This window comes from Lichenostomus cassidix, chromosome 1 (genome assembly GCF_008360975.1).
Source record: "Lichenostomus cassidix isolate B80296 chromosome 1, HeHo_3.0, whole genome shotgun sequence".
Classification (NCBI taxonomy): Eukaryota; Metazoa; Chordata; class Aves; order Passeriformes; family Meliphagidae; genus Lichenostomus; species Lichenostomus cassidix.
In genome coordinates, this window is record NC_139479.1 from 32,510,581 (window position 1) to 32,531,124 (window position 20,544).

At 41.3% G+C, this 20,544-nt stretch overlaps 1 protein-coding gene across 2 annotated transcripts in view; it reads right to left on the reverse strand.

The window, feature by feature from the left end:
• Positions 1 to 2,577: 2,577 nt before the first annotated feature.
• Positions 2,578 to 20,544, reverse strand: part of CYFIP1 (cytoplasmic FMR1 interacting protein 1) — a 74,917-nt gene continuing 56,950 nt past the window's right edge. For both annotated transcript variants that reach the window (XM_085055741.1, XM_085055749.1), the window contains exons 24-31: positions 19,203 to 19,346; positions 17,561 to 17,651; positions 9,604 to 9,734; positions 7,260 to 7,332; positions 6,016 to 6,110; positions 4,673 to 4,911; positions 3,649 to 3,796; positions 2,578 to 3,191 (exon numbers count right to left, since the gene is read on the reverse strand). In XM_085055741.1, the coding sequence (XP_084911867.1) occupies positions 3,027 to 3,191; positions 3,649 to 3,796; positions 4,673 to 4,911; positions 6,016 to 6,110; positions 7,260 to 7,332; positions 9,604 to 9,734; positions 17,561 to 17,651; positions 19,203 to 19,346 (1,086 nt within the window). In that variant the 3' untranslated portion in view covers positions 2,578 to 3,026. The remainder of the gene's footprint in view (positions 3,192 to 3,648; positions 3,797 to 4,672; positions 4,912 to 6,015; positions 6,111 to 7,259; positions 7,333 to 9,603; positions 9,735 to 17,560; positions 17,652 to 19,202; positions 19,347 to 20,544) is intronic.

Sequence of the window (20,544 nt, forward strand, 5' to 3'; positions counted from 1 at the left end):
GTAACTGGCTGGCAGAAACAAGAAGGGAGGAGCTTCTTCCATGCTTGAATAGGTGAGGTGGTAGCTCCTGCCATGACAGTTTATGCAGAAGGAAGGATCTGACTCATTACTAGTAGCCGAAGCAGCTATTTCCTCTTCTATAAAAGAGGTCAGGTTGTGTCTGTGCTGCACCATGCTGCCCTGGCTCTGCAGACCTGTTTGTTCTGTGTTCCTGATCTTACAGCTTGAACTCACAGAATTGCTATTTTGTTTGCAGCAACACAGGCAGTGGCTGTGACACTGAGGTTTTCAGAAAGAGCCCAAAAAAAATAAAATGCTAACGCCAGTGCTTAAAAAAAAAAGGCAGGGGGGTGAGGCAGGTAGGTGGTAATTTAATTTTGTAAAGGCAGAAAATAAAAATTAGTGGTAGAGGTTTTACAAGAACATTTCCACCAGGCATGTGCTGTCAAGTTTAGTGCTTAGTTTTTAAGAGAAATTAAGATTTTTCCCAGGACAGAAAAAAAATAAGTTACTACCTGCGAAACAAAATTCTGCTGCCTTCCTTTGGTACCTGCCATAACATACAGGAGGGGTGGAGGTGTTAAACAAGAAAAAGTTTTTTTTAATTCTGTCTGAAGAACAGGATTTGAGCTTCTACCTAATCAAAAGGGACATCATGGCAGCAGTGCTCAGTCAGGGGAAAAAGTCCCTCCAGAACTTGGGCAAAAGCCAGCACAGAACCAGGGAGTGGCAGGGAAGACATCAAACAGCTAAGGAATTGCTGAATGTGGGGTTGCCTGTTCCAGTATCAAAGCACCAGCCTAGCCTAGGAGCAGGTAATCATTTCACACAGTACAATCTGCTGCTTTCTGTGCTGATAGGCACTTTGGCCTCCAGACATGGTTTTTCATGAGAACTAACTGAAAATGAAAAAGTTACAACTTTTGTGCATCTTGCTGCATTTTTCTTTTTAGGTAGGAGAAGTTATACCAGGCAAAGACTATTTAGCTCCTATCAGGTCTATAATCCTGTTGAAAAGATAAAAAAATAATCTACATTTTAAAAATGGGAAACTAACATCTCCTAGGACTAACGTCTGAAATGTTGTAAACTTTCTTCTCCTCAGTGATCATAAAGTATGTATTTAAGCTAGTAGTTTTAAGATGTTAAGAGACCAATTCTCTTACTGCTTAAAGTTAACTGGTAAGAATTAGAAATTATTCACATGATGATTAGTTATTTCTGAATAGTTCTTAACAAAAAATCAGGCTTTAATAATTAACCATTTCTGCACCAGTGCCAAGCCAAAGCCTCAGGTGTGCAAAACATCCTGAACCAATGACGATGTCAACAAATTAGGAAAGTTGTTCATTTTCTTAATTGAAGCCTGAAGCACAGGGAAGAATCTAGCCAACCAAAAGTCTTCTGCAAACTAAAAGAATGTTTCTTTAACAAAATAATTTGTTAAACACCTTGTAAAAAAAATCCTGCAACAAGCAACAAGCTGACGTAACAAAGCACAGGTGCTTCTGACTTCTGTCTCCTACACACTGGGCAGCCCTGTGTGCACTCACCACGACAGACACCACTGCAGCACGGCAGCTCTCAAGCACAGATGTGGCAAAACCTGTGATTGTGGAAACTTGCTGATAGATTGCCCGGAAAATCTCCATCCACTGTTTTGCTGAGGAAATTTCAGTTAATTTCTTCCCTCAAACTCGAGTTCTCTGCCACTCCTCTACCTCCCAGATTCCTCGCTTCCTGTGTACCTCTTCTGGCAAAGGCTCATTTCTACCTACTGTTGGAGTCAATTCCATGGCTGTGAAGCACCTGGAAAGAGCTGAGCAGGAGAAAAGATGTGCTGCAACCTAACCATGACCTAGTAAGAGGGAAGGGAGCAAAACAGGTTCTCAATGGGATGCATTCTTGGTTTCACACTATGGGTTAGAAACACTAACCAAGTAACATCTCCATAAATCCATAGGCTGGGTAAAACGTGTAATTATCTGTCTGTGTCTGTTCTGGCCATCTTAACATCTTGGTTAGGGCTGATCGTAAAGCCAGCTGACAAACTCTGATAGGATCCTGGAGCAAGCAGGCATGAGTTACTACTTTTGGCTGAATGGTTTGCATTAAAATTCAACTGTTATAGTTGCCAAGTTTCACAATTTTACTGATGCCGTGTTTGCATAATACAGCAAGTGTAATTGAACAAGTACTTTCCATAATAAATCATGATTAACATCATTAGAGTTTATGTACTGGGGTAGATTACATCTGATCACTGTAGTCAAGATTCTTGTAAACAAGAATTCCTCATCACTTGTAAATGTGTTTGGGTACATGGGTATGTATTGCTAACCAAAATATAAACTGTGTTAGAAGCTCTCATTAGGAAAAAGTAAACAGGCCCCATTCTAATCAAACTTCCACCTGTAAAAAAAATCAGAATCCTATCTGTAACCTCCATGTTAAATAACTTTGAAACAAACGCTTTAATTGGCCTTCGTTTCCATAATTATTGATCTCTGAGAATAGTTTTGCAAAGAGGAAAAAGAATCAACTGACTAGAAAATTATTCACAAAGCACCAGCAGAGTTTGTTTTGTTGTTTTTCTCTTTTTTTTAATAAAGGCAAATTAAGCAATTAAGGCTCTAATACAAACAATTATGCATTGATTTCTAAAAATTTTTTCTACAGAACCCAGTTTTTATCCTCCACAGCCATTACTTCGATAGCTTCAGGGGAAAATTATACCAGTCCAGTCTAGAATGGCCACCTTAGGACAGGAATGCAGAGAGATTTCAAAAATCTTACAGGCTTTTAATCAAAGTGTATAAAATTTTAGTCTAGAAAAATAAGTATGGATTGTATACAGTTACTGTGCTTGGAGACTGGAGAGAACAGTGTGCCACTCAAATGGCATAGGCATACTGAAAAATGCAGATGAGAGTATTCCTTAAAACTGTTGGTGTGGGCTTTGTTTCTTGCTTTTTTCCTCACACTTTTAGCCTAAATAGGTGCAAAAAGTATTGTTAGGTGAGAATTTAGTTGCTGGCAAGGGACTGATGAATTGGTGGCTGGAAGCAGCGCACGTGTTCCACAGGTGTGCTCTCTCCATCGCCAGACTTCAAATACTTGTCCAAAATAGCAATTATTTCATCATTCAGAATCTGGAACTTGCGAATTCTCTCAACCATTTTCTTCAAAGGCTGCAAACATCAAAAAAACAGACACAGGAATCAGCTTTGGATATGAAAAGCTTTAGTCAGAAAAGCAGCAAATGCTGTTACCTCACCTCTTCCAGCAATGTTACAAATGTTTCCCTGGCACTGCTAAGCCACTGGAAATCGAAGGTGCATTTTGGTTTTTGATGCTGCTTTGGGTACAAAGAAGCTCAGTTTACAGCAGCTTTGTCATTATCGGAATGAACATATATGAGATGGAAAGCATTAAGAAAATCTCATATATTTGTGACATCTGAATTCTGCTTGACTAGTCTTCCAACTCCAGCCTTAATGCCTTAGTCTTTTGTTTCTGAAAATCCTGGTGCCCTCATTTTCAGCAATTCATTCTAAAAAAAGGATTGGCTCATCCACACTGCATCTGATTACAAACAGCTCTGAGTTGTTGTTTTTACTACAGCGAATACAGATTTTTTCAACTCACCACATTCTTGATAACCTCATCTTTGCCATCGTGCTTTTGGACTTTCAACAGGTGGTAGCAGAAATCCAACACATCGAAGCGCCGCTGCTGTCCCAAAAGCACGATGATCATGCAGCCAGCCCAGTGCAAGCCATCCCCAAAGCACTGCCTGAAACAGGAAACACAGAGCAGGTTTCACCTACAGCTTCACAACGGAGTCACAGCAAACAGTAATCAGCCACTACACTAAATAATAAATATGTTAGACATTTATCTAGAAAGCAAAAGCTGTGGTGTATTGATTATCATTGGAGGTATCACAAGCAATTCAGATGGAAGCTTAACAAAAAAACAGAATTCCCCTCCTCCTTCAGTTTTACATAACAGTTATTCCAAAAACATTTACTCTCCATTAGACTCCTGTGGCATTGCATTTCATTTTCAATGGAAACAAAGCTTTCAAAGGAAACAAAGCTGGAATTCAACACCACTCTGCTCCTTTAGGCTGCAGGCATGAAAGGAAGCAAACATCCTATGCTGTTTTCTAATTGCTCAGTAAAAAGCATGCTACAGCTCAACAGTTTTTCAAAATAAGGATATTCTCAAAACCAACAAAACCAAGAACAAACAACAGTTCCTGGTTAACTCACATTGATCACGTTAAATTCCAAGTGCTCATTCTTGCTCTTAATTCAGAGGAGAAATGCTTGTTAAAGATAGATGCACAAATATTCTGCTATTTTGTTTAAGCTGGGTGTCCACAGGGGTATGACCCCTATTGAGAGACACGTGCTAGGGCCTGTTTGTCACGGGATCATTCAGTATACACTGGCACTACTTAAAATAGAGGGTTATTTTCACTAAAGATACAATAGTATCTGTGTTGGTGGATTAGGAGCCCCTCGTGGTGATGGCAGCACTTTTCCCTGGTTTTGCACTAAGCTCTTGCACACAAATGCCTCCCTCCCAGTCCCACTGGCACCGGCAGCAGGACAAGCCAAGCTCTGTTGCCCACAGGGGGACTGCTGGCAGCTGCAGCACATACTCCACAGTGAACTCGTGTGTTCCCACGGGGATGCAGTAGACGAACTGCATTGCGCTCCAGAGGCGATGGAATTCCACACACTCGTCCACGTGCATCACGCCGTTGCTGGGCAGGGGCCCACGCCAGATGGGATCGTCCAGGAAGGAGCGGATCCTCGTCAGGATAACCTCAAACATGGACAGCCCGCAGCAGAGGCGTTCTTTGGTCAGCAGGTCCCCTTCCCTTGCGATTGCTATTTGCTGAAGTGGAGAGAAACAAAGTGCAAAATCCTGGCAAAAGATACTTCACCACAAGATTTTATTTTTAAAAATTAATACAATACATTTTTCAGTTTCATATGGTTAATTCTAGGAGAAATGTCTTCTGACTTAAAGTGAGGCCAGAGACTGCTAACCTGGGGATCAGATCAGTGGAAAAAACATTCAGAGGAAATTGTAAAAGCCTTTTCAAGCACACAGGTTCAAGTGAGTAACACTAACTGCAGTAATGCTAGTCCTGGACTTGTCTCGGGGAAATGTAAAGAATTCTTTGTCTGAATGGAGCCAGAAAGCAAAACCAAGGAGTTCAGTGTTCTGCTGTAGCTCCTGCCTGTGCTCTGCTGCACACCTCTCTTAGCTGGTGCTGTTACAGAAGAGAAAGCTCCAAAGAGAGCACCAGCAGGCTCAGACAACATCCATAGGAGGCAATGCTGTTTGTGCTTGTCCCACCTTGTGCCATCACACAGAGCTCTCTCCTACTGCAGCAGCACCTACAATGACAAAAGCAGTCTGCAAAAGAACTCTGCTTCAGGGCATTCTGGTCTAACTTTCTACTATTCACCTCTCAGCCACTAGTAAACTGCTAAGGCTAGCAGGGGATTAATGCACCCTCACACTGGAGAAAAGGAATACTGCTGAAGCTGCAAAGGCAGTTCAAGAATGTTGTCATTGTTTCCAGGAGAGCTCAACTCAAATGACAGCTCATTTTCCAAGAGTTCCTAAGTGGCTGAAAGAGTGACAAAATGTTTTAAATATATATATACACATGTGCACAAGAAAATGGATTGCTTTTGGTGGAATTTGCAGGAGAAGCTCCCAGGCTGGACCTTACACTGGGAGAGTATCCCACGGTAAACATACATACCAATTAGCACTTTCCCCAGATGTGTCACTTATGCCCCAGTCTCAAATGTTTTAAACTTCTAAGCTTTAACAGCTTTACCAAATTCATGGATCTAAATAAAAATCCTGTTGTGTGAACAAGCTGGATGTGCATATTGAAGTTCTGACAGAGAGCTATCAGGACAGGCATTCTGATGCTCAGAAATTTCTTGAATTACCTCTGACACAAATGAGAGAGATTACCTGGGGTGTGCCAAGTCTTTCAATGAGAGGAACCAAATGTAGTGAAGCATATTTTGATTCCAGTCTCTTCATTTTAGCATCAAGTCTTTCACCCTCTGAAAGAAAAAAAAGTGAAGAGAGCAATTATAAATTGCAATTAACCGAGAGAATTCTTACTTTAACACAATCTTTATCCAGGGAGGAAGAAAACTGTGTGTTATTTTATAGGCAATTTAAGTACTAAATAGCTAGTTAATCTTCAATGTGCTTTAAGAAAAACACACACATATTTTAAAATGCTCCATTACATGTGCAAACAGAAGGATTTGTAGTAGAATACATCTAATTAACTAAATTCAAGGAAGAATATAAGGCTCTGTTATGCTGCTGCTGCTAAAATATTTGACCCCCATTTGTACTATGAAAACCAATTAGTCCTTATGCATAAAATGTTTGTCTCTAGAAGGTGAGGTAACATGAGGATGGAATCTTGTGTATAGTAAGGCTAAAAAGCAGCTGGTATTACCTCAACACTGGCAAGTAGGAAATGTTCTCTGGCAAATGGGAGAATACCATTTACAGTGGTCTAGTTAGTATTACGCAGAGATTCAAGTAGCTACTGTGAGCTGGGAAAAATTCTCAAAGTTTTGTAGCTGATGAGATTTCTCCAAGCAAAACAAATCAGCTGCTCCAGCAGCAAGAAATGGAAAAGAAAGAGGACAGAGGAGAAACACTGAAAGAAGAGAGGACAAGGGGGAAGGAGAACAGGCTCAGTTTCTGATGATGAAAGATGAGGAAAGCAGATACCATAGGATGCAATCCTGCAAATATTCACTACTGCATACTCAATTTAGTGAAAAGAACATGAAAAATCTACAGGGACCACTTATATTTACTTACTTGCTGACTGACTCCCTACACCCCGTGTGATCAAATTTACTCCATTTATCTGAAAATTCTATAAGCTAAACAGCAGCTTCAAAAAAGCCTCTCACCATATGCACAAAGCAGGGTAATACTGCCCTGGGAATCTATCCTGCTTTTCCCTGTCACAGCATTCTTCCTCTTCCCCTTGTAATTTGCACAGAGCATCGCCAGGAAACATTTGTTTTTCAGCCAGGCAAACAAGCCTGAGTCTGACACCTCTGTCCTGTAATTATCAGCACTCTGGTAAAGCATGGCTGGGGGTGGTTGCTGAAACCGCAGCAGCAGGCAGGGAAAGGGGAAAGCATTACCCAAGGAAGGTATTTTCACTTTGCCCATACCTTTGACGTGGACCCTGGGCAGGATGTTTTGGAATGGCGCTGCGTGCAACAGGTCACACACTTCCTCTAGGGACTGGGACAAAAAGAAAACGAGAGGCATTTAGGACAGAAGCATCAATCCCCAAACCACACCAGATCCCCACAACGGGATTCCAAATGCAGGCCGATGGCACTGCAGAAACACCAGAGGGCAGCCAGCCTCTGTCACCACCACAGGGAGCTGCTCCGAGCCCTGCCTCTCCTCCTGGATCACTCCCAAAGACCACTTCATTTCACCTGGTTACTTTGAACTCATAAATAACCTCCTGCAACTCCCCTCCCACCCTCAACTGGCAGCTCATAAAGGACAGGGTATTTATTAAATAAACTAATGGAGAATGAGTAATTTCGGTGGGAGAGAGGCAGACAGTTCCTGCACAGACAAACAGAGGAAGAAGATGACTCACTGCATGGTTATTTTTACCAGAGCCACAACCCATTATCCTAATGGGAGCTTATTGTGGTGAGAGCATCTCCCTGCCAGGCAGGCTGAGACATATGACAGTAGGGATGTCTTAGGAAGTATTTTACATCTTTAGGGTCAGGGGAAAGGAAGACAGATGTCTCCTGTTTTCTTGGCTCCTGCACATTCGTACAGAGAAAATGCAGAGATGACCAGAAGCAGATGCATGACTTTGCTAAGACCCTCTCCTCATTTTTGAAGCAGAGGCCCTGCTTATTTGTAACCCCTCAACACTAATATTAGAGAAGTTGTTCATCACCCATACTCTTAGCAAGGCCAGGGTGCTGGGGCTCATGTGCCTTCTCCAGGTCCAATTCCTTGATGTCAACCAGGTAAATGCATGTGTTAGGCAGTCAGGATTAACAAGACTCACCCACTATCAGAGATATACTCAGAATTACACTTTGCACTGCGCTGAAGTCTAGATTAGTTATGATGGATGACCACAATGGAAAAATATTGAAATACATGACAGGACATTGGGGTCTGGCTGAGGACAAAAACAAGAGGACAGGCAGTGAGCATGGGTGTGTGACTAGAAAGGTAACCTCAGCAGTGTCCCAAAGAAGGTACCACCATGCTGGCATCACTCTGGGACGCCCTCAGTCCTCCCAGGAGGGAGTGAGGGCCCTCACCTGCCTGGCTTTTCACCACGTACCTGCTCAGCCTGAAACCAACATAATCCAGTTTCTCATTCTGATTCAGCTGTGCCATTACTGACCACAGGTTTGCTGCTTGACACCCAGCCCTTCAATTACTCTCCCCCATGAGGGAGGGCTCCTCTAACACCACGAGTGGGAACTCTGAGGAATAGCATGTCTTCGTTACCTTATCTAACACCGACAGCTTTCATACACCCTAGAGGAGGAGTCTTCCGTGAGGATTTATTTTTGTCCAACAGCAGGCCCCCAGCCAGCTTGCTGAGGAAATGACGTGGCTGGTTTGCAGTCAGCAAAGATCTCTGCGTGCTGCCCAACCTCAGCAGCACCAGCAGCTTGCACAGCTTGGGCAGGGTGCCTGTGTGCACAGCAGGGAGAGACCCCCCACCCGAGATTCAGCAGCACCATGGAAGGGAGGGAGGCCAGCAAACCTGTTGCTGTTCTGATCCATTATCAATGCCCACCATTCCTCTGTAAGCACCCAAAAGCAGTGTAAACAAAGAAATTATAGGTCTGGCTGTCATGTTTGAACAGCAAATATTAGTAACGTGGAAGAAGGGTGGGAAAAGAAAACTGGAGGTAGGGATAAAGATCAGTTGTAGCACTGTGCTCTCAGCGGTGGGCAGGTTTGCATAGTATAAGGTAAACTCTAGATATATCAGAAGCACCTGAAAGACTGATATGTTTCATAGTTTCGTTCAAGCTGGGACAGATGAATGAATTTCTGCATGACTGTCAGCCATCCAAGCAGCAAGGAGGATGTCCAAGGATGTTCTTGCTAACTTTGTGGTGTTTCAGACCTCAACAGGAATGACATGCAGGAAAGGAATACAGCAGGACCAGACGCACAACTCACTGACATACAGTGGCCACACTGTGAGTGGCTGCAGGAGTGCTGTATGTGATTATAACTTATGGTGAAGATCGCCATGTCACAGCCTCAGGTACCAGACAAGAGGCAACGTCTCTCACCCAGCAAAGTCAAGCATCACTGCATCCAACAGACATGAAAGCCCCTGCAAGACTGTAAGAGATGAGTACAGGGAACTGTTTCTACCCATCTGCCCAACAGTAACAGCAAACTCACAGATTTCAACCTTGTTATTGGTGACGTTAGTAACAAAAATACAAGAGTACATTTTGAGAGACAGATGGATTTTAAGCTAGCACAGCAGGCACCTACCAGACTCTGTTCAATGAGGAGGCAAAACAGGACAGCATTTCCCACTTCCCGCAAATTCTGGAAGCAGACTGTCTTCAGTTCTGCATATTCAACGATGTCCTTCAACTGATGGTGAAAAAACTCCAAGATACCTGAAATCAGAAGAGAAGTAAAAAAAAAAGTCTGAGGTGGCAGAACAAAATCTAGTGACAACCACACAGGAACACTTGTTACCTCAGGAAAGCAGACAAAAGATTCTGGTCATGTGTGTAAGAGTCATACACACCAGGACTAATTTTAATTTCTGCTTCAAAAGCCCTCTGATTTTCTAACCAATTTGTCTACTCAAAGGTTGCACAAATGTGCATCCACACACTGTTTGAGAGTACAAATAACAGAGGATGCAGCTTTAGAGTTCCCTCTCCATGTATCAGTACATAAGATTTTATCTCCAGATGTGCAGCCTAGAGGAAACTGAAAGGGCAGCATTTAAACACATTAAAACTCAGAGGTTATGAAGTGTTAAGCCAGTGCACTGACCTTTTTAACTGGATAAATAATGCAAAATGGAATGCCTAACTTTTCACTCCTGGAAGAGGGAGCCAGTAAAAGAGGTAAGAGAAAAATCCAGGAGCAAGAAGAGAGACTGGAGCTCTCATCTGCTTTAAGTCCTGTTCCAGCCACCATTCCCCAACCTGCTGCACCATGCAACACATCCCAGTCCACAGCTGCTACTTTCACGGATGACAGAGCCAGCAAGGAGCAGGGAGCTAAGATACAGGGAATAGAGGTAGTGTCAGACTATGAATCTGACAGTGCCACGGGGCCAGAGGTGATCTGAGACCTCTCAAAGCAGAGATCACAAGTCAGGCTCTGTTGGCAAGGGTACACCAGATCCTGCTGACAAGCATAACCAAAACACCAAACAGTTTCTGTCAAACATTTGCTGGAAGCTGCTCAAAACCAGCTAAAATTATGATTTTCAAACCCACATAGTTTACATAAACATATGTCTTTTACATCAAACCTCTTCTAAACAACAGTGGTGCATAACATGTTGATGGACTTCCAGCTCCTGGCCCTCCAGCTTCAGAAAGGCTGTGCAGCCCCTTGGTTAGAGACAAGCCCAGGAAACCACAAGCTCAGCAGCTTCTGCAGAGGCCCAGTCTGGTTACCTTTCAGAGGTTAAAGCCATGTGCAGGATGGGAGAGGAAGAACAGAGAACTACAGTAGGTCAGACAGCTCTTCAGCTTTTTACAAGTTAATTTTTATCAGCATTTCTCCATCTTTCTGCACAAACCTGGCCCTTCTAAAAAGGCCACCAAAACCCTTGACTGAGAAGAAAATGCATCATACAAAGCTTTAAAATTGCATGCTGCACATGGCAGTTCATTTCCATTACACTGAATTAAGCCAGATAAGTCTCCACCAAATTGCATCTAAAGCAATGAGAGGAGACAAGGAAAGAGAACACAGATGCCCTTCAGCACCTTCCTATGAGTTCCTTTGACACAACTGATGAACACTTCCCATGCAGGAGATCATACTTGGATATCTACCCAGTAAGACAATGGCTGGGGAGAGCACACAAACATGGAATATATCCTGCAGCGCATCTGATCCAAGGAAAATCCTCAAATTCAGTAGAGGAACTTGAAAACATACAGTGAAGAAAATAATTACGTAGCTAACCCACACACTTCTACAGAAAGCCTTGCATCATTAAAATTAGTAACACAAAACATTAGTAAAGTGCACGATGAGGGGATGCAGGGCTGGCTCTGCTACATCTCAAAGAACTGTTTGTCAATAGAAAATTAATGAATGCTCCCACATGCATTCAGTGGAGGTGAATTTCAGACCTAACTTTAGTACTTTGGTGACTTGAGAGGAAAACAACTGAAAAACTGATGGAAAAGGGTTAGTCATTGTGAGTGCTTGCTGAGCTTAAATTATTCAAAGGTAACACATTTACAACTAGCTAAAAAACAAACAATGCCAGCACATCACAAATTCCCTCCTCCCCACAATATGGGGAATGGAAGAGCTCTGGGAAAGGCTGTCAGTGTTCATTGAATGCTGCAGGATGCAGGCCAGCCCCACTCCCCAGGTGTGTGAGGAGCAGTGAACACTTGTGTTTGCCATCTAAACACGCCTGCCCACCATGGCAGTGGGATGCTGCAGTGCTGAATACTGGGACTCCCATTGTAAAGATGAGACTGAAAAGGTTGAAAATGTTTCCCCCAAAAGTTTTTGATGCTAGGAAGAAAAAACGAAGTTAGTGAACTGAAATCAGCTTTATCACAAGCCTACAGTGTGTTTTAGTTACACAGCCTAGTATTTCTTTTGTTTGTTCATGAAAGAATTTCCACAACTAGAAAGGTAGGTCTTGTAAGGATGAACTTCTAGAAGTAAAAGATTTTCCTCATTTCAAGACTTTGTTCAAACAAAAGTTTATTGAGTTATCCTGGACTTAAGTCTGTGCTATAGAGGAAACCCAACTAGAATATCTACCAATGTTTCTGGTGTCAGTATCGGTGCCACATACACAGAGATTAATGGTGAACCAACAGAAGGGCTGGAAGACTCCCTGAAACACCATGAGGAATAGTAGACTTCTCCACAGGTTCACCATGGAGACAAGGCACTACGTGAGCAAGCAGGATATGAGTGACATGCATGGCCACAGGCATGCTCTTCCTTCAGCTTGCGTGGTGAGTGGGGAGCAGCTTGGTGAGAAACAGCAGCTGAGCAGAACAGCGAGGAAGATTCTGCTGCTGCAACACAGAAACAACCACCGGTCATGACAGGGATGGAAAAGAGTAGGGTTTTCAGGCTCCATTCAATCCCCTACCCAGCCTGTGGATTTTGCAGGGAGTTTCAGAAAAAAGGCTTACATCTGGAAAGACAACAAGTATCTTTTCAAGGGCAGTGAAACCCTGAGAATAACCCATGTTGCCTAAAGCAAATATAAAGGAGCAGGATGTCACAGAGAGAAACCAGAAGCAGCACAGGGAACTGTGACCAGAAACAAGAAACTCATACTGAAAGCATAACTGAAACCAAAGCAAGACATTAAGTACGCCCAAAGCAGCAGAACAGTAGAAGTCAAAGAGGCTTGAGGTTCATACCATAAAAATGACTTATTGTCTTTTACAGTCACTCCAGGTGACAGAGCTCCTCTCAAAGTCCTTAACAAAGTTCCTTATTTCTTCACTCAAAGCCAAGGTCTCCATGTACAGATACCTAAATATGCACACCCACACACATTCATCAACAAATTGTGGCATTATTTTGAAAACCTGACAGCCAGTGTTTAGCATGCAGGTGTTCCAAATGCTGCCATTGTCAGTGTACTTCTTCCCTTTAGATCAAGAGCTTGATTTATCAGCAAAACAGAAGAAAGTTTACAGAGCTACACAGGCTATTTCTGGTGAAAGCACAATCTGCTCCCCAGTGGAGTCCTGTGGCAGAAATACATCATCATGCTTTCATTAATGTTTGAGCAATGGCATTCTAAATTACACTTCCATGCACAGCACACAAAAGTGTATTTTTATGAAAGACTATGCATGTCCACTGAAGCCCTGGAAAAAGAGCAAACATCTTAAGAAGTTAATTTCACTTAATTGCCTGCAACCTTCCTTCTTCCTCTAATTTTATTTGTGGGTGCAATTCATAAGTTACTGAATTAGTTATATATATACAGAATTTAGCAAGGTAAATGAATCAAGGTTTTTTGCTCCTGCTCTCCAAGCAAGCAGTTTTAATCAAATCCCTCTATTCCTGCCGATGGGACAACATTAGGTGTCATAATAATTGATCTTATAATCCCAGTGTCTGATTTACACAGATCTCAATGGAAGCAAAGACTGTTGATATAAAATAGATCCAGTAAAGTACAGAAGATTAGTCAAGGATTAGGTTCCCTCTGTGCTTCCAAAATTCTATCTCAACAGCACTCAAACAGCAGATGCCAAATTTCAGCTGTGCAGTCTGTACACTGATTAATTTAGGAAGTCAGAGCAAATCAACACATGCAACACAAAGCTGGTTGGATTCCTTCACTTTGGTCACCTTTCATTTCTAAATTCATACCTTCAGACTGAAATCAAACATGTTCCAGAGCTTGTAACAATTCTGGTACTGAAAAGACTAGGGAAAAAATGAGCTATTAATTCTAGAACTGAATTTCTGACTACAAACAAACTGGACCTTGAATATAATTATTGGTCTAGATGTGTTTTGGGTTTTTTTCTGCAAAGAACTGACCTGACTATTATCAGATAAAATCTACTAATCTGCAATAGCAAAGCTGCTCCCAAGAAACTGGGTGCAAAACGTTTAGTTTATGTTCACTTTTGTAGAGACCCTCAAATGCTGGCTCCAAATACTTCTTTGGCTCACAAGAAACATCATTAACTTTGCATATCAACAGTCCTGCCGTTCCCTTCAATGGAAATATTCATCAGGTTATGCGTCTACGCGTATCCAGGAATTATGACCATGGAGCCTGTGCACTGTGTTTATTCTGCTAGAAAGAAATATTCCATTGTTATGTGTATCTAATGAATTCTTAATGCCCTTTTGGAATCATAAGGTGATCTGGGTTTGCCCTAAGTTCTTTCAAATACTCTGTGATGCCCTCCCAAATCTTTCTCCAGTGGACAGGTTTCAGGAAGACCTACAAACACATTTCTATTATCCAACATGGACTTAAGTCATTGTGCCCCCACCTAACTTATTCTCCTCCTTACCCAAGCCTGATCAAACATCTGGGGTAACAGGTAGAATTACAAACCCTTCTGCTATGCCCTAAGTGATGCTCCCCTCACAGCCTCCAGCCACTGCTGCCCTTCCCCATACTTCCCAGCCCAGGCTTGCTCCAGTTCCTATTAGACTCCGACCTGAAATATTCCAGAAGAAGAAGGGGTGGAAGAGTGGGTTTTTTGCTGGGTTGCTGTGCAGAAACAGCTCACAAGATGTTTCCAGCAGCACAATTAGCCCAGAGGGAGATGGAAACACAGGAACTGGTGGCACAGGGCTTTGCAGGGGCTTCCCCAAATGGTTATGGCAACACGTGGGATTTCAGAAGGTCATGACCTGGTGTAACAAGTGCATTGTCCTGCACCAGTTTTGACTGTTCTGTTTCTTTGGTTTGATTTTGTTGGGTTTTTTGTTTTGTTTTGTTTTTTTTTTTTGAGAAGAAACACAGAAATGCTATACTTAGGAAAAAATATACAAACTTCATGAGAAAGTAACCAAATTGTATCTTGTAATTGATTTTTTTTTTTTTTAATTTTTTTGGAGGGGTAGTATACCAGTGACAAAAGGATCTCACAGCAGAGCTGACAAACTACTTTCCTCGTGGTACTCAATTACACTTCAGAGTGGCAGGATGCTCATTCATCATCAAAAGCAGCAATGCCATGTTATAATACTCAGAAAATAGCAGAAGAAAATGTTACCTCCAAGATGAAATTCCAAGTTTAAACTCTCATCAGGCAAGTATTCCTTTAAGAGCTTTAGCAACTTTAAAAGGTCCCTTTAAAAATCCTTATGCTTAATGTATTTTTAGACAAATATTTTTATGACTACAAGATGAACAAGTTCCCCACTGCTTTAGACTGTTCCTATGGAAACAAACCCATTGGCAAAGAGGAGTCCTGAACAACTCTGATGCCACTGTCTGTACCCTGCTCCTTTTAGCAGCAATAAATCACCATTTAGAAATCCACAAGTCTAGAAGGTTGATTATGTAGGGCTCAAGGAATTGCAATAAGCAGAGTCCAAACAAAGTTCTCAAAATGAAAAGTCCAAAGTGTATGAAAGAGTATAGGCTCACTGAGCATGCTTAAATTGCTTTGTGTGTGGAGAATGGACTCAGGAAATTAATTCTGAATTAATAAATGCATGTGACATCAAAATGGATGAGAATCTACATATTTCATCTAAAGTCTGGAATCACTGTTTTGGTCTGTATATGTAGGTTGTGCCAGTTATAAAGAAGTTATTAAATGGTTTGTTATGAAAGAACAAAAGCAGCACACAGACATACCCCACACCACTCAGGCTTACTACTACAACTAAAAACTTCTGAGGAAGCTTTTGGAGGCAACGGAGGGAACAGACAACAGTTGGTGTGTATTGGCTTACAATTTCTGTGGTAAAACACATAAAAAAGGTGTGGCAAAGACTGCTAAAGAGGAGAATTTAGCACAGAAAGGAGAGGACATTGACTCAAATGAAGCACACTTTGAGTCTGCCTTCCTACAATCTGGCAGTTCCTCTCCAGATGAGGGCTAAAATCTACAGCACATCCTTATCACAGAGAACACTTTCCTTTACCATCCAGTGCTGCTCCAAGGGCAGACAGCTCCATGATGGGGAGGTGTCAGAGGGCACAGGGCAATTTTCTGTGATGTGAGAGAGGGATGGAGGTGCCCTGAGCTTCCACAAGGCTTTTCTGTCTGGTGACTTGGAAGGGGAGAGATGGCATGAGAGTGCTATAAAGGCTGCCTCTGCCATTTCTTGGAACAGACTCTACAGGGGTTAGTACATGTCCACTGCTAGAAATAGTTCAGAAAAGGAAAACAAGATGTGTTAAGAAAAAATCTGTAAGGAACAGGATCAATAAAGGAGCAGAGAATCAGGTGGGGTTTTGAGCTCCACTCCTGTTTTAGTTGCTATGATATTCCATCATAAAACCAAGAGCTGCTTCAATTTCTTAGTACAATAGGCACCTAAACATATGGCATTTCTTTTGGAAGAGTAAATATGAGGTCAAAATAGTTTGTTACCATTGCGCCAGTAAAGTTCTGCATTTCTTACAGGATGGATTGTCTTTTAACCTTAAGAGAAATGTTTCTCCTAAAATCCCTGGGCATCTCCTGCCAAATATTTAGCCCTTACAGGTGAGGATTTCTGGCAAGCTTCCTAATGTCACCTGTAGCATCACAGATCCTGGTGATGCATAATCTATATTTGAGAATACCTACTGCTTTCGCGGTCAGACCTTAATGAATGGCTGAAAGCCTCAGATAGATTATTTTTATACTCCTAACTACCATGATTCATCCATTTCTATGCTACAGGGAGAAAAACAGGAAGGAAACACTTAGTAAGACCTCAATTTCATTTAACATTGGTAATGAACGTCAAGCAAGCTGTGGGAAGCAGAAAAAAACCCGACCTCATTCCAGTTGGAGTGGCATTTAATAAAACTGACTCTGAAAAAATAAACTCAGGAGGTGGGTGGCACATGGAAGGACTAATTTGTGTTAATTAGAAGTTGTGGAGGAGGAATATTTTGAAGGGGGAAGCAGATTCAGAATTTCAGTGAACAATGTGATAAATACTAATTAGCCAGTTATTTCTCCATAGTGGCAAGCAGCTTTCAACGCCATTTCTTCTTCTGCAACTGTCACACCTCCTGTTGAGAGGCTAAGATGCACCCCACACAAGCCTCAGACATAGCTATTCTGGCAGGACCAGTGTGCCTCCCAGCAGTATCAGTCCTTTTGTCTTGCATTTGATGAGGGCAAAGGAAAAGGGAATAGAGAATTCCAGAGAATCTGGTTATCTAAATTAGATGCTTGAACAGAAAAAATGTGAGAGGCTAACTTGCCGAGGGAAAAGCTCAACAGCCTTATGAGAGACTAGAAACAGAAACTACCATGGGCACCCCAGCTCAAGATCAATTATGTCATAAGGCTGTCTCTATACAGATTGTCATCCTTTTGCCCAATGTACAGAAGTCTTAAAACTTTATTAAGTACTTTCAGAAAGCATAGCATTTAATGATTCTTGTTATGGGAAAAAAAACCCCAACAAACAAAACAAAACGCCAATGCCAGAGTAAACACTGTTTATCAGGAGAGAAAGGAGGGAGGGAAGGACAGAGATATACAAGATTCAGAAGATAGTGGTTAGTATCATCTCACTGAGGCTGCTAAGGTAACATCAAACACCAACTAACCTGGAGAGCCATACTCATGTCTTGGTAACCTACAGATCTTAGGCATCACTTCCATTAGGGTCTTGACATACTGAAGAATGGTCCCTTGTAACTAAGAGAAAACAGATGTGTGTAAACATGTCAGTGTTGCTGTACTAAGAAACTTTACAACAAATTACATTCAAATTATACATGAAATGAAGCAGCTCTAAAAATCTTGCATTTAATTCTGCCAGTCATCATCTTTAAAAAGGCAACTTCTTCAAATTAAAAGAATTGCACTTTCTTTCATGAGGCATTAGTAACTTTGCTACAACAGTAGTGGCACAACAGCTAAGGCCAGGAAGGTATAAAAGAGGATAAAAAAAGAAGATTTTCTCTTACAGACTCTTTACTGTCTAACAATCTTTTAGGTTTTTACTAAAAAGTTGCATTTGAATGCTTTTAAAACCATTCAAAAAGCATTTGAATGCTCTTAAAAGCAACATGAGGAAAAAATCTTATGATTAGGTATGGCTGTAAGTGCCCAAACTGGTTCTTCTGGACATAGCAGTTGAGACACAGTCCCAGCCTCCAGTCACAGCCTGTCTTCCTACCACTAGACACCTCTTATCTCTCCCCCTACACCTGAGCATCTGCATCAGGCATGGGCAAGATTCCCTCCCCCAAGCCTTTTAACCTTCTTAATAAATGGCCAAGTGTTCAATGCCACCTTTAAAGAACTGAGACAATTTACTACTAAGTTATAAAAAAACCCCTCTCATAAAACACAACAAATCAACACTTGACACTCAAACCCTGAAAAATATACGTCTTTTCCTCTTTCCCTGAACATTAAACTACAGCACCACTTCATGCAGGATTCACCCTTTCTAGAATATCAAAAATGTACTTAGAACATTGTGGGAATTACTGTAAACAAACTGTCAAATGTGCCAAGTGCCTGCAGTACGATTATGAATACCACAGCTTCCCTGGTACACTTGGATTATTTTGGCAGCATGCTCCTACAAGCAACAGGGAGGAAAATATAATTTCCTTGGCTTAAATTAACTGCAGTGTATTATGGCTGTATATATAGATTCTAATAGTATAGCAAACAGCCAGCACCTCAGCCTCCTCCCAGTTACAAAAAAAGCTCTTTCCAATACAGGATACCCAGGCTGTGTGGATAATGTCTTCAAAACTGGCCTGAGCAGCGTTGCTAATCAAGCACAGAGGTCAAACTCTCCTGTTGTTAAGGAGCCACCTATCAGTGATGTCATTAATGATAGCCCTAAAATTAGGTGCCAGGCAGAAAGCACACTACAGCTGTTCTCCAAAAACATCAAGGAAGAGAATGTACAGTATGGTCTTTAAGTTGAAACCAACTAACTTGAATCATTCATACTTTTCCAGAGCCTACCTATGCCCTAACAGCTCAGGACAACACAAATTAAATTAATCTCCATTGAAGAATCCAAAGTTTTTAAAACACTGCTCAGGTCACCAAGGCACATCTTCTATTGCTCACACATGACATTGAGTACTGTCAAGCATTGAACTTCAATGGAAGCCATTTTAAGTATTTTTATCCAGGATCTCATGTTCACTTTGTTTTTCCCAAGACATTTTCTATCAGAAACCATCTAGACTAGCAGAAAAATAAAGACAATTAGCATACCAGGCTCTTGACAACTTTCAGCAACTCCTCCATCACCACAGCAATGCCCTGATATCCAAGAAGTCTACAGATGACTTTGAAGTGAGGGGGACCAACAAAATTCCTGTAGTTGCTGTAAATGCTGGAATATGCCAAATTCAATGCCTAAAACAAGAAAAGAGATAGGATTAATGAAAATTTCGTCTGTCTGTATCTCAATAACAACGTCACTTAAACAGCATTTTAAAGAACATTAAAACTGAAATAACAACTTTGTATCCCACTCTCTCTGAAGGAAGTTGAAATACAAAGTTTCCCTTTTATAAGATTGGAACATCAACCAAAATCTCCCTAATACCAAGACAAATTTGCTAACACTTTTTTTTCAACCAGACATCTTCCATTTATCATTTATAAAGCCACTTTCTCTTTTGTAGTTTTCTTTTTACACAAGCATAAAAGGGTAAAAGTAGCCAATGCCATGTCCAGATCCCTGAATTTAAAGCACAAAATTCTACTCCTCTATCTTCCATTTTATTTACAAAACATCATTAAAGAAATTACTTAAATTTTCTGTTTGTAATAAGTGTTTTAAGTCTCTGAGTACTGAACTACAAAAAATAGCCTTCTGCAGTTACTGGTCTCTGCAAGTAATTAATAAGAATCTTCTTTTTTAAACCCCTTTTCTGTACACGAGATCAAAGCAAATCTAAGTCTGGGATGTAATCTCATGGAAATTCTTCAAGACTCGTATACATAGGACCAGGTGTTTTGCCATATTAATGTTTATTTCTATAAAGGTGAGCACAGCTGTACAGACTGACGCAATGTGGGGATTTAAGAACTGTTTGCTGAAGCTGCAGATGAGAGAGGAGTTGGCTAACTTAGCATCCTCCATTTCTGCAAGTGGATTGTTCTTCTCCGAATACCCTGAAATTTAATTTTAAGCAAGAATCTTGGCCACCTTTCTTACAGAAGGGACTGTTGTGTTTCCTTTAATTTTTTGCAGTTTTATTCCCTCTAATACACACATGGAAAACACCACAATGTTAAACTTCCAGCTTCACACACAGCTGTAACAGAAAATCTTCCAGGAAGAACATTCTCTTCAATGCAGATCCTGCCCTAAATTACCCATGTAAGTCAACACCAGATATTGAAATACATGGCATTAAACTACTAGGAATTCAAGTCACAAAACTCTACCAGACTCTTAAAGGATTTTATTCTCATAAAAGGACTTAAAATCATCTTTAGAAGCAATCAGGATAGAAAATGCCCATTTTTATTTATATTGTATAGCTCTACATAAACACCAGTTCCCTACTGAGGTCTTAGAAATTTAAAGATTATATTATAGATG